The sequence below is a fragment of the Rana temporaria genome, chromosome 3, assembly GCF_905171775.1.
Source record: "Rana temporaria chromosome 3, aRanTem1.1, whole genome shotgun sequence".
NCBI lineage: Eukaryota > Metazoa > Chordata > Amphibia > Anura > Ranidae > Rana > Rana temporaria.
In genome coordinates, this window is record NC_053491.1 from 451,885,106 (window position 1) to 451,898,720 (window position 13,615).

The following is a 13,615-nucleotide window of genomic DNA, read 5'->3' on the forward strand; positions in this document are numbered from 1 at the left end:
ACTGGGCAGGGCTAAAAACAATAAAAAGAAATAATAATAATCAAGCAAATACAAAAAAATTATTGATTTTATTGTTGGGTTTCTCCACTTTTTAAGCTATGTTCCGTTGTATTTCCCCAATGTAAAGGGATAAAACAATTCATAAACAAATGTTTCTTCTAAAACAGGGTTTCAAGCAAGAGTCTCAACATTTTCTTAAAAGATTCAATCACTACATGGGAGGTTTTGGCTGTGAGTTTGTCTGAAAACAAAGGTAAGCTTTTATATACCAGACAGAAGACGTAATAGCACTACCACACCTTAATTCCCATGTAGTGCAAGTATCCTACGGGGTGTTATCATAATATGCAAATCCCAGTAGAATACTTGCACTAGACCCGTGCAATTTGTTTCTCTTGGAATCAAAATTCAGACAAAATTTTTATTTTAATTTTAATTATTCAGAAATTAGGATACATCCGAATTTCTGAATCATATTAGTAACGCATTTCAATGAATCGGAAATTAATTATAATGAAACAAATTGTCCAAATTCAAAATCAAAAATCAATTTAAATTTGAAAATTAATATGAATATAAATTTGAAAAAAAATCAAATTTAAATTAATTTTTGATTTTGAATTGGACATATTTTAAATGCAAACATATTGCAATAAATACAGTAAGGTATAAAAAGTGAAATAAGATGATGATTCCTACTATTTTTTTTATTTCAAAATTCCAGATGGATGTGATTTAGGATTAACATGATGTTTCCTCATGTGGAATGGTGTGATTTAGAATAGGATGGTGTCAACTAATGTAGGATGAGTGTGATTTAGGATGTGGATGGTATTTCCTCATATAGTATGGGTGTGATTTAGGATGAGATGGTGTTTCCTTATGTAGGATAGGTTTGATTTTGAGATGGTGTTTACTTATGAAAGATGGTGTGATTTAGGGTGGGATGATGTTTCCTCATAAAGGATAGGTGTGATTTTGGGTTGATATGGTGTTTCCTCATGTTGGATGGGTTATATTTAGAATAATATGATGATTTCTCGTGTAGTATGGGTGTGATTTAGGATGTGGATGGAATTTTCTCATTTAGTATGGGTGTGATTTAGGATGAGATGGTGTTTCCATATGTAGGATAGGTGTGATTTCGAATGGGATGGTGTTTCCATATGTAGGATAGGTGTGATTTAGAATGGGATGGTGTTTCCATATGTAAGATGGGTGTGATTTAGAATGGGATGGTGTTTCCATATGTAGGATGGGTGTGATTTAGGATGAGATGGTGTTTCCATATGTAGGATGGGTGTGATTTAGAATTGAGATGATGTTTCCTCGTGTGGCATGGTTTGATATATGATAGGATGGTAAATCTACTAATGTAGAATAGGTGTGATTTAGGATGAGATGGTGTTAACATATGTAGGATGGGTGTGATTTAGGATGAGAGGGTGTTTCCATATGTAGGATGGGTGTGGTTTAGAATTGAGATGGTGTTTCCTCATGTGGCATGGTTTGATATAGGATAGGATGGTATATCTACTAATGTAGAATAGGTGTGATTTAGGATGAGATGGTGTTTCCTTATGTAGGATGGCTGTGATTTCGGATGAGATGGTGTTTCCTTATGTAGGATGGCTGTGATTTCGGATGAGATGGTGTTTCCATATGTAGGATGGGTGTGGTTTAGGATGGGATGGTGTTTCCATATGTAGGATAGGTCTGATTTAGGATGAGATGGTGTTTCCATATGTAGGATGGGTGTGATTAAGGATGAGATGGTGTTTCCATATGTAGGAAGGGTGTGGTTTAGAATTGAGATGGTGTTTCCATATGTAGGATGGGTGTGGTTTAGAATTGAGATGGTGTTTCCTCATGTGGCATGGTTTGATATAGGATAGGATGGTATATCTACTAATGTAGAATAGGTGTGATTTAGGATGAGATGGTGTTTCCTTATGTAGGATGGCTGTGATTTCGGATGAGATGGTGTTTCCATATGTAGAATGGGTGTGGTTTAGGATGGGATGGTGTTTCAATATGTAGGATAGGTCTGATTTAGGATGAGATGGTGTTTCCATATGTAGGATGGGTGTGATTAAGGATGAGATGGTGTTTCCATATGTAGGAAGGGTGTGGTTTAGAATTGAGATGGTGTTTCCATATGTAGGATGGGTGTGGTTTAGAATTGAGATGGTGTTTCCTCATGTGGCATGGTTTGATATAGGATAGGATGGTATATCTACTAATGTAGAATAGGTGTGATTTAGGATGAGAGGGTGTTTCCATATGTAGGATGGGTGTGGTTTAGAATTGAGATGATGTTTCCTCAAGTGGCATGGTTCAACATAGGATAGGATGGTATGTCCACTAATGTAGAATAGGTGTGATTTAGGATGAGAGGGTGTTTCCATATGTAGGATGAGAGGGTGTTTCCATGTGTAGGATGGGTGTGGTTTCGAATTGAGATGGTGTTTCCTTGTGTGGCATGGTTCAATATAGGATAGGATGGTATGTCCACTAATGTAGAATAGGTGTGATTTAGGATGAGATGGTGTTTCCTTATGTAGGATGGGTGTGATTTAAGATGAGATGGAGTTTTTTGCATGTAAGATGGTGTGATTTAGGATGGGTGGTGTTTTTTCATGTGGAATAATTGTGATTTGGGGTGGGGATTGTGCTTCCTCCATGTAGGACGGGTGTTATTATGGATGGGGATGGTAGGATGGGATGGTGTTTTTACACGTAGAATGGGTGTGATTTACTATGAAGATTTTTTTTTTCCTCATGTAGGAGATTTTTTATTTAGAAAGGCGATTTTTCATGTTTGCTTTTCTGTGTTTTCATTGTCAGGAATCTGTATATCTAAGCCACATGATATCACAGTCCAGCTGTCCTTCTTCATTGATCTCCGACTTCCATATGCTGTGGTCAGGAATGAACAAGTTGAGATAAGAGCTATTCTCTATAACTATGGCAACAGTGATGTCAAAGTAAGTGAATCAGTTTACCAGTACACATTTCATGAAAGCTAAGCCTAAATATTAACATAAAATAATATTTATTTGATAACTATAAATTTGTAAACTTAATTTAGAAGAACATAGTAGGTTTTGTATGATTTTGCTATTACAATTTTAAAGATATATTGAACATACACTATACAATCTTATTGTGCTATATTAAATCCATCATCAACTGTGTAGTGCAAGGGTCTACCTGATTTGATGCTAACTGAATTGGGTACGTAGGTTTTATTTATGGCTTTCATTACTCATTAATCAGATTGTATACAGCAGCCATTTTCAAACAGGGTTTCTCAAGAGGTTGCTAGGGGTTCCTTGAGCTTTTGATGATAGACCTTCAATGTGTTGGTGTCTACATAGTTTCTGGGCCAACACCACTTGACAAAGCCAACAGCATGACACAAATGTATCTTTTTAACTGTCTGTAATGCTGGTCATACACGGGTCGAATTTCGAAAGATCTTTCTTTTGAAAATCTTATCTAAGAATTTTCGTTCGAATTTCGCACCGTTAGTGGGCTGCAGCAACAGCAGATTTTTGTGCGGCCATCGAATTTTAATAATCCAACATATTGGATATTTTTTTTTAAAAAAAAAACGATTTTCTAATCAATGATGTGAGAATCGTGCGAGAAATGTAATCGAAAAAGAAATGTGCATGTGCAAGAAAAGAAATTTCCCGAAAAGAAGGTTCCCAGACACAAAAATTATTTCCTGTAGGAACATAAGGTGAAATTGAAGGTTTGGTCGTTTGAATTTCGAAATCAATGGTGGCACCATCTAATCACAAAACGCACACATTTTCTGATTTTCAAAAGAAAGTTCTTTCTAAATTCGACCCGTGTTTGGCCAGCATTATAGTGGACTGGCACTGTAAGGCCGCGTACACACGATCAGTCAAAACCGATGAAAACGGACTGAAGGACCGGTTTATCGGTTAACTGATGAAGCTGACTGATGGTCTGATGTGCCTACACACCATCAGTAAAAAAAAACGATTGTGTCAGAACGCGGTGACGTAAAACACACGGCGTGCTAAAAAAAAACAAAGTTCAATGCTTCCAAGCATGGGTCGACTTAAATTTTGAGCATGCGCGGCCTTTTGACCGATGCTTTTGCATACTAATGATTGGTTTTGACCCATCGGTTAGGCGTCCATCGGTCAAATTTTAAAGCAAGTTCTCTTTTTTTTGACCGAAGGATAACTGACCGAATGGGGCCCACACACAATCGGTTTGGACCGATGAAACGGTCCTTCAGTCCGTTTTCATCGGTTTTGACTGATCGTGTGTACGCGGCCTGAAGGGTTGCATTCTTCCTACTGACCACTAATATAAGAGGCACATTTCCCATAAACCCCCACTCCCCCAATGAATTGGTTTTAGTATGAGTTCTTTGATTCATGAAACTTTTAGGGGTTCCTCTGGGGTTAAAACGCTGACAAAGGCTGGTATAGACTAAGGCCAGCTGTGATCCCCAACAAATAATATAGACCTGATTTTTTTTCTTTTTGAACCAGAGTGTCACTTTAAATATGTTCCTACAAACTTATTTTTGTAAATTTATAAACCTATAGGGGTCTATTTATGAAAAAAATAAAAACCTTACTGTGTGAAAATCTCTTGCATTTGCACAGCCACCATGAATAATCCCCATAATTTGCCTAACACATTTTCTATAATCTTCAACTCCATCCAGTGGCTATAATGTGGTATTTCTGCATTGTGGCCACTAGATGGAGCTTATATTCATAGGAAATACCAAGCAGAAGTATCAGGCAGATTATGGCCCGGATTTACAAAGCACTTACGCCGACGTATAACAAGTTACGCCGACGTAAGTGCAAATATGCGCCGTCGTATCTGTGCGCCAGACCCACAAACTAAGATACGCCTAAAAATAGGCTTCACCCCGCCAACGTAACTTGCCTACGCCGGCGTAGGGTGGGTGCACATTTAGACTGGACGCATGGTGGCGCTCCCATTGATTAGCTATTCAAATATGCAAATGAGGGAAATACGGCGATTCACAAACGTACGTGCACCCGGCGCAGGCTACGCGAGGTGCGCGTAAGTTGTACGTACGGCGTTAAGTTATGCCCCATAAAGGAGGTGCAACCCAGCAGCAGACATGCAAAGGTCTGCACCAGGGAACACAAGCCGGCGTATTTTACGTTGGACGTGTCTGGCTGGGCGTAGGTTACGTTCACGCCGTACGCAGTGATCCGGCATAGTTTAGGCAGTTGTTCTGACGTGGTTGTGAGCATGCGCAGGGGGATGCGTCCACGTCTCGGCGCATGCGCAGTTCGTGATACGTATCTGTCTGGTGCTCGGCCCATCATTTGCATGGCTCACGCCCACTTCCACCTTCGCCGGCGTACGCCTTCGAAACCCAGCGCAGCGTTGGGAGAACTGGCTTGGTGAATTCCATGCTTGCCTCTCTGCGCTGCGTTGGCGTAGCGTACATTGTTTGCACTACGGCGGCGTAATGTGCGCCCGCTCTCTGTGAATCTGGGACTATGGTGGTTGAGACGGCTATGTGAGTGTGTCAGATACTTCGACAGCAAGTTTTCTTTATAAGTAGACCCCTGTACACATATAAGCTTACAAGCTTTAAAGGAAAATGTGTACAGTTATTCCTTAAGTTCAAATTAAAGCTGAACTCCAGCACCCCCTTCTGTCTTGCACAGTTGTACAGGCTCCTCTCCTGTATGGAAATTACTTACTCCGAATTTGCTGCATACTGTGAGCTTTTTACACTGTGCATTAGAAGCGGAAGAAAGCAAGTCAGATAGAACCCACCTTGTTTCCAGATTGGAGGATGTCCAGCATCATCTAGCCCAGGGGTACTCAAACTATGGCCCTCCAGTTGTTCAGGAACTACAATTCCCATCATGCCTAGTCATTTCAGTGAATGTCAGAGTCTTGCAATGCCTCATGGGATGTGTAGTTCCGCAACAGCTGGAGGGCCGTAGTTTTAAGATCCCTGATCTAGCCCCTTCTCACCAGTCTGTTTCTGACCTGCCCCTTTCATCCATTGGATTTCATAATCCTAAACCCATCACATGTGGGCATTACCTAGGGCAGTCTGCTGTTTTCAGGAGGCTGTATATACAGTACAGACCTTTCCACTAGCCATAATCTCTATGCATTGTATAAAGAAGCTCAGAGACCCAGTAATTACATCGCTGGGTAGAAAACAAGGTATTTAACCACTTCAATACCGGGCACTTTCCCCCTTCCCTGCCCAGGCCAATTTTCAGCTTTCAGCGCTGTCACTTTTTAAATGACAATTGCGTGGTCATGCCACACTGTACCCAAACAACATTTTTATCATTTTGTTCCCACAAATAGATCTTTCTTTTGGTGTTATTTGATCACCTCTGGGGTTTTTATTTTTTTGCTAAACAAATAAAAAAACACGGAAAAGTTTGAAAATAAAATGTTCTTTGTTTCTATTATAAGATTTTGTAAATAAGTAGGTTTTCTCTTTCACTGATGAGCACTGATGAGGCTGCACTGAAGGTCACTGATAAGGCGGCATTGATGGGCACTGATGAGGCGGCACCAATGAGGTGACACTGATGAGGTGGCACTGATGGGCACAGATGAAAGGCACTAATATGCAGCACTGATAGGCACTGACAGGCGGCAGTGATGGGCACTGGTAAGTGGCTCTGATGGGCACTGAAAGGTTGCACCGATGACCACTTATGGGTGGCACTGAAGGGCAATCATAGGAGACATTGATGTGCACTGATAGGCGACACTGATGGGCACTGCAAGGCTGCACTGATGGGCAATTATGGGTGGCACTGATAGGTGGCACTGATGGACACTGATGGGTGGCACTGATGGACACTGATAGATGGCACTGATAGACATCACTGATGAGGAGGCACTGGCAGGCATTACTGATGGGCACTGATTGGCATCATTCATGGGCACTGATTGGCATCCCTGGTGATGGGTGGACATAACTGGTGGTCATGGGTGCACATCATTGGTGGGCATCCCTGGTGATGGGTGGACATACCTGGTGGTCATGGATGGGCATCCCTGGTGGTCCTGGGTGGGCATCCTTGGGGTGGCCTAAAAAATCAATCAGCGCAGACCCTCTGTCGGGAGACCAGCCGATCGGCTCTTCTCTACTCATGTCTGTCAGACGCAATAGAGGAAAAGCCAATACACACCTTTTCCTGTTTACACTGTGATCAGCTGTGATTGGACACAGCTGATCATGTGGTAAAGAGCTTCTGTCAGAGGCTGTTTACCGAGATCGGAGTTGCAGTGTGTCAGACTGACACACCACACCACCGATCGATGTGTGCTCCTGCAGGCACGCGCTGGCTTGTTATCCTGCTGGACGTCATATGACGCCCAGTCGGGATAACTGAACCACTTCCCGGTCGTCATTCTGCTATAGGCCAGGCGGGAAGTGGTTAAAGTCTATGTAAACCCCTCAACTTGTAAAAAAAACATACAGATTAAAATAGAAATGAAAGGACAAACATTTGTGTATAGATATTAATAGAATTATACATATCTTTTGTTCCCCTTCTATTTAAATATGATAATATACCTTCTGTTCTCAGCTGCATAAGGATCTCAAGCCTCGTACACACGACCGAGAAACTCGACGGGCGAAACACATCGTTTTGCTCGTCGAGTTCCTTGTTAGGCTGTCGAGAATCTCGACGAGCCAATTTTCTCCATTCCTATCAAGGAAATAGAGAACATGCTCTCTTTTTGGCTCGTCAAGTTTCTTGACAGTTTCCTCAACGAAAATGTACACGCGACCGGTTTCCTCGCCAAAAAATATCTCCCAGCAAAGTTCTTGCTGGTTTTTGCCGAGAAACTCAGTCGTGTGTACGAGGCCTGAGAGAGCTGGGGGGGGGGGGGGGGGGGGGGGTCAGCATAACACATCACATCACACTGGTCTTCCCAGTGAAAACTGTGCAGGGGGGCAGTGTCCGCACAGCTAGAAAACCAGGCTGTTCCTTCATGCCTAGTGTGGTCAGTTTTTAATAGGAAAGCAGAGAGCCTGGCAGGAACACCAGGTATTTCACACAAAGGAAGCAATGCAATTTACATATTCATTAATGAAAACAGCAAGATTTATTTTTTTTTTTAATAATGTCATTAGCATGTTGATAAGGTGGATGGGAGGCTACACCTGGGAAGGCATATAATATAGTCAGATTTAAACTCATGTGATTTTTGTATATACTGTATTTACGGTATATCTTTTTTGTCTGGTTTAGGTACGTGTGGAGTGGACTTACAATGAAGAATTCTGCAGTCTCTCCACTGCCAAGACGAAATATCGCCAGTTTGTGACTGTAAGGGCCGCCTCATCTCTGGCTATACCCTATATCATTATTCCTCTGACTTTGGGCTATCATGACATTGAAGTGAAGGCGGCCGGACAGGCTGTCGCAGATGGTGTGAAGAAGAAGCTGAAGGTCGTGGTGAGTACAAAAATATTTATTTATGTTGCTTTCTGGGTCTCTGTTGGGGAGAAAAACATGAAGTGATGGGACATTTCTTCTATAGGGACACAGATATACATTATATTGTCAAAAGTATTGGGACGCCTGCCTTGCAAATGCACATGAACTTTATTGGCATCCCAGTCTTAGTCCGTAGGGTTCAATATTGAGTTGGCCCACCCATTACAGCTATAACAGCTTCAACTCTTCTGGGAAGGCTTTCCACAAGGTTTAGGAGTGTGCCTATGGGAATGTTTGACCATTCTTCCAGAAGCACATTTGTGGGGTCAGGCACTGAAGTTGGGCGAGAAAGCCTGGCTCGCAGTCTCCGCTCTAATACATCCCAAAGGTGTTCTATCGGTTGAGGGCAGGACTCTGTGCAGGCCAGTCAAGTTTCTCCACCCCAAACTCGCTCATCCATGTCTTTATGGACCTTGCTTAGTGCACTGGTCCAAATCATTTGGTGGAGGGCGGATTATGGTGTGGGGTTGCTTTTCAGGGGTTGGGCTAGGTCCTTTAGTTCCAGTGAAGGGAACTCTTAAAAATGTGTTTTTAAATAACAAACATGTCATACTCACCTCCACTGTGCAGCTCGTTTTGCATAAAGTGGCCCCGATCCTGGTTTTCTGGGGTCCCTCGGCGGCTGTCTTAGCTCCTTCCTGCAAGAGCTAACCCCCTTCATGGGAAGATCTCTCCCAAGGGGGTTAGCTTGCGGGCACGCTCCCGTGACACAGTCGGCGGCTATACCCACCAACTGTATCACTAGGTCTCGCCCTCCGGCGCGCAGCGTCATTGATTAGATAGACAGCAGTGGGAGCCAATGGCTGTGCTGCTATCAATCTCCAATGAGGAGCTGAGAACAGCCTGAAGACAGGGGCGAGTAGCCTGTGCGTTCACGATGCGGGACTTTCGAGGGCTCAGGTAAGTAATCCGGATGTAAGCATCGGATGCATTAAGCTGAAAAAAACGCAAAGCTTTACAACCCTTTAAGGTGTCAGCTTACCAAGACATTTTGGACAATTTTGTGGTAACAGTTTGGGGGCGGCCCCTTTCTGTTCCAACATGACTGCCAACCAGTGCACAAAGCAAGGTCCATAAGACATGGATGAGTTTGGGGTGGAGGAACTTGACTGGCCTACAGCGAGTCCTGACTTCAACCCGATAGAACAGCTTTGGGAGGAATTAGAGCAGAGACTGCGAGCCAGGCCTTCTCGTACAACATCAGTGCCTAACCTCACAAATGCACTTCTGGAAGAATGGTCAAACATTCCCATAGACACACTCCTAAACCTTGTGAACAGCCTTCCCAGAAGAGTTTAGGCTGTTAGAGCTGCAATATTGAATCCTATGGATTAAGACTGGGATGCCATTAAAGTTCATGCACGTGTAAAGGCAGGCGTCCCAATACTTTTTACAATATAGTGTATTTTGTACTTCTCTGCAATACTTGTACATTTACTCATGGTTTATCCTTTTAATATGCTGCAAGTACAAAACAATATGACACTATTGTGGAAGTGATGAGCTACTCCGTGCATCTAACCCACACCAGATTAAAATGTAACCTTTGTTCCATATAGTAAATTATCATCCCAAATGTTTACAAAGTGTCTCTTTCAAAAACCAGAAAACATATCTTTATTGGATTTACTAACTTATATATATATCTTTATTCCATCTGTTTCCTTTATTTATTTTCTGTATCAGATATCTACATATCCTTTTTTTCAAAACTCTACCCACTGTAAAAATCTACTTAGTACAGAAAAATTTGTGTTGATTTGTCAGAAATATTGTATGACTTCCTCTTTGGCATGACAACACAGCTTTGATCTTAAAAGAACGTGTTGTCAGCCCTGCCTACTAAATTTCTGTTGAATTACAAAGAACACAGACCCCTCCTCATCTCCTCCCCCCCTCCTCATCTCTATAACCCCTCCTCGTCTTTCCCTTACTCTTCCTCATCAACTTCCTTCTCCATAGCCCCTCCTTATCTCCCCCTCTACACTCTACTTATCTCCATAACTCCTTCTCATCTCCACTTCCCTCTATCCCCCCACCCTTCCTCAACTACTCCCCCTCCACAGCTCCCCCCTCCTCATTTTCTTCCCCTCCTTGTCTTCCCCCACCCCTCCTCATCTTTCCCCACCCCTCCTCATCTACTCCCTATCTCCTCCTCCTCCTCCTCCTCCCCTCTCCTCATTGTTATAAGCCCCCCTGATCTCCTCTCTTCTACCCATTTCCAAAGCGCTCGTCATTTCCACACCCCTCCTCATCTCCTTAACCCCTTCTCACCCCCCTCCTAATCTCCATAACCCCTCCTCATTCCCATATCCCTCCTCATCTCCTCCCCTCTCCTCATCTCCATAACCCCTGTTAATCTCCTCCTCGTCTTCTCCACTCTCCTCAACTCTATAATCCTTCCTTATCTCCTTCCTTTTCCTCATCTCCATAATCATTCTTAAGTTTTTCCCCCCTTCCTCGTCTCCATAACCGTCCTTATAGCCATAACTCTTTCTCAATCCCCCTCCTCATCTCCATAACCCCTCCTCATCTCCATAACCCCTCCTCATTCCCCCTTCTCATCTCCATAACCCCTCCTCATTCCCCCATCCTTCCTCATCTCCTTCCCTCTCCTCATCTCCATAATCATTCTTCATTTTCCCCCCTTCCTCGTCTCCATAACCCTACTTATAGCCATAACCTCTTCTCAATCCCCTTCCTCATCTCCATAACCCCTGTTAATCTCCTCCTCATCTTCTCTACTCTCCTCAACTCTATAACCCTTCCTTGTCTCCTTATAGCGGGGGTTCACCCTAAAAAAAAAATTCTAACATTACATTGAGCCGAGTTGTGAGAATGACATTATGCTGATCTTTTTTATTTTCTTGCCGTACATACCGTTTTATCTATATTTTCACCGTGGCTTCCGGGTATGTAATCCTGCGGTACTGGGCGTTCCTATTCACATGCTAATTGATTGACATGCTTCCCACCGGCGCATTCAGTGCGTCACGAGTTGCCGAAAGAAGCAGGACTGCGAGTCGGATCTATACGGCGCCTGCGCACCGACGTTCGGCTTCTTTCGGCAACTCGTGACACGCTGTATGCGCAGGTGGGAAGCATGTCAATCAATTAGCATGTGAATAGGACCGCCCAGTCCCGCAGGATTACATACCCGGAAGTTGCGGTGAAAATGTAGATAAAACGGTATGTAGGCAAGAAAATAAAAAAGGTCAGCATAATGTCATTCTCACAACTCGGCTCAATGTAATGTTAGAATTTTTTTAGGGTGAACCCCCGAGTTAATTCTCCTCATCTCCATAATCACTCTTCATCTTCTCCCCCTTCCTCATCTCCATAATCATTCTTCATCTTCTCCCCCTTCCTCATCTCCATAACCCCTCCTAATCTCCATGCCCCTCCTTGTGCACCATCAGAGAACAAAGAAAATTATCAGATCACAAGATTTCTAGCAAAATCAAGGGGTATTTTTTACACTTTTAAAACAGATACAACAAAAACTTCCAATGGTATAGTTAGCAAACTTTAACTTTTGAAATGTAAAAATTCATACTATATATGTGTTTTTTCTTTTTTCAGCCGGAAGGAAAACGAGTTGTGCAGACCTTAACAAATGTTATTTTAGACCCCGAGGGAAGAGGAAGAGGTCTGTAAATGTCCACTCTTTGGATAAGATATAATACTTCTGAGTTTAATTGCAATTTATAGTACAGGACGTCAACTGAAAACTGGATACCATTGAAATTAAATCGACCATTGTTTTGTCATTGTTTGCACTTGAGGCTTTATTCACACCTGGGCGTTTCTAGAATCACCGGCAGAATCGGGCAATTCTGGCAGCGATTCCAGAATCACAGTAAAACGTGGGACACATTTGTGTTGCCATGGCACCCCAATTGTGGTGCGAATTTGCAGTTGTTTTTGCGTGGTAGATTGCGCTGCAATTGCGGCAAACGCATCATGGGAATCTTGTCCCTTAGGCTGGGTTCACGGTACGACACAACAATCATACAACTTTTATCCTACTTTGCTCTGTGACATCAGTCCTACATTAGTCCTACATCCATCTGACTTTCATGAACAGGATACTAGTTTGATCCAACTTTGTGATAGTCTGACTTGTTTTTTGACCAATCAAAACAATCCCAGTGTGAGATAAATTCCTTTTACTGCTGCTGTAATCACAATGTCGGATGCCACAAGTCGGATGGTTAGGACAAGGATCCTACTTTGATCTGACTTCAATGATATTCAATGGGCTGAAGTAGGATCAAAATCGAACCAAAGTAGTGCAGGAACTTTTTTAAAGCCGGGTTCACACTGGTACGACAAACGCTCTGACATTGGGGGCTCACGTCGCATGATGTGTGAAAATCAATGTTTCCCTATGAGAGCCGTCTTAACTGGTCTGACACAAGTCGGTCCGACTTTGAAAATGCTCCCTGTACTACTTTGGTCTGACTTTGGTCCTACTTCAGCCCATTGAATATCATTGAAGTCGGATCAAAGTAGGATCCTTGTCCTAACCATCCGATATTTGACATCCGACATGGTGATTACAGCAGCAGTAAAAGGAATTTATCCCACACTGGAAATAGCAATGGGGGTACAGTGCTCAGGTTGTCAGCAAGAACAATCAATAAAGGGTCAAATTAAAATTAAAATAAATAAACAAACCACAATGGCGACGTATGTAGTCTGAAAGTTCATGAGTCCATGTTTTTAGGAGGTAATATGATCAGTCCCAGCAAGAAATCAATAGGAGTTTGTAGAAAGCTGTTGACGATCAGTTCAGATGATGAGCAGTTAATCAAGGCAGCTGTCCAGGAGCGAAGTCAGCTCAGTATGTGCAAGAAAAAGAGTAAGGAGAGACGCGCCACTGAGTAAACTGTGTTTTTAATATAACATTAAAATAATCCAGCACTTACATCATAAATTACTATGCTGCAGTCAGGGGAGCTGGCACAAGTCTGACGAACAGTAGACCAAATATATCCAGATGAGATGTGGCTGCTGGGACCCGAGGAGAGCCGGAGGGAGCCAGCTATGTCCGTGGTTGGTATCACACTGTCAGCATGGAA

The 13,615-nt window shown here is 42.7% G+C and overlaps 1 protein-coding gene across 1 annotated transcript in view; it reads left to right on the top strand.

Annotated features, from left to right (window-relative positions):
- LOC120933438 (venom factor-like) overlaps positions 1-13,615 on the top strand; it is a 153,653-nt gene that overhangs the window by 79,731 nt on the left and 60,307 nt on the right. The window contains exons 19-22 of the mRNA XM_040346655.1: positions 168-253; positions 2,848-2,987; positions 8,283-8,489; positions 12,114-12,180. Of these exons, the coding sequence (XP_040202589.1) occupies positions 168-253; positions 2,848-2,987; positions 8,283-8,489; positions 12,114-12,180 (500 nt within the window). The remainder of the gene's footprint in view (positions 1-167; positions 254-2,847; positions 2,988-8,282; positions 8,490-12,113; positions 12,181-13,615) is intronic.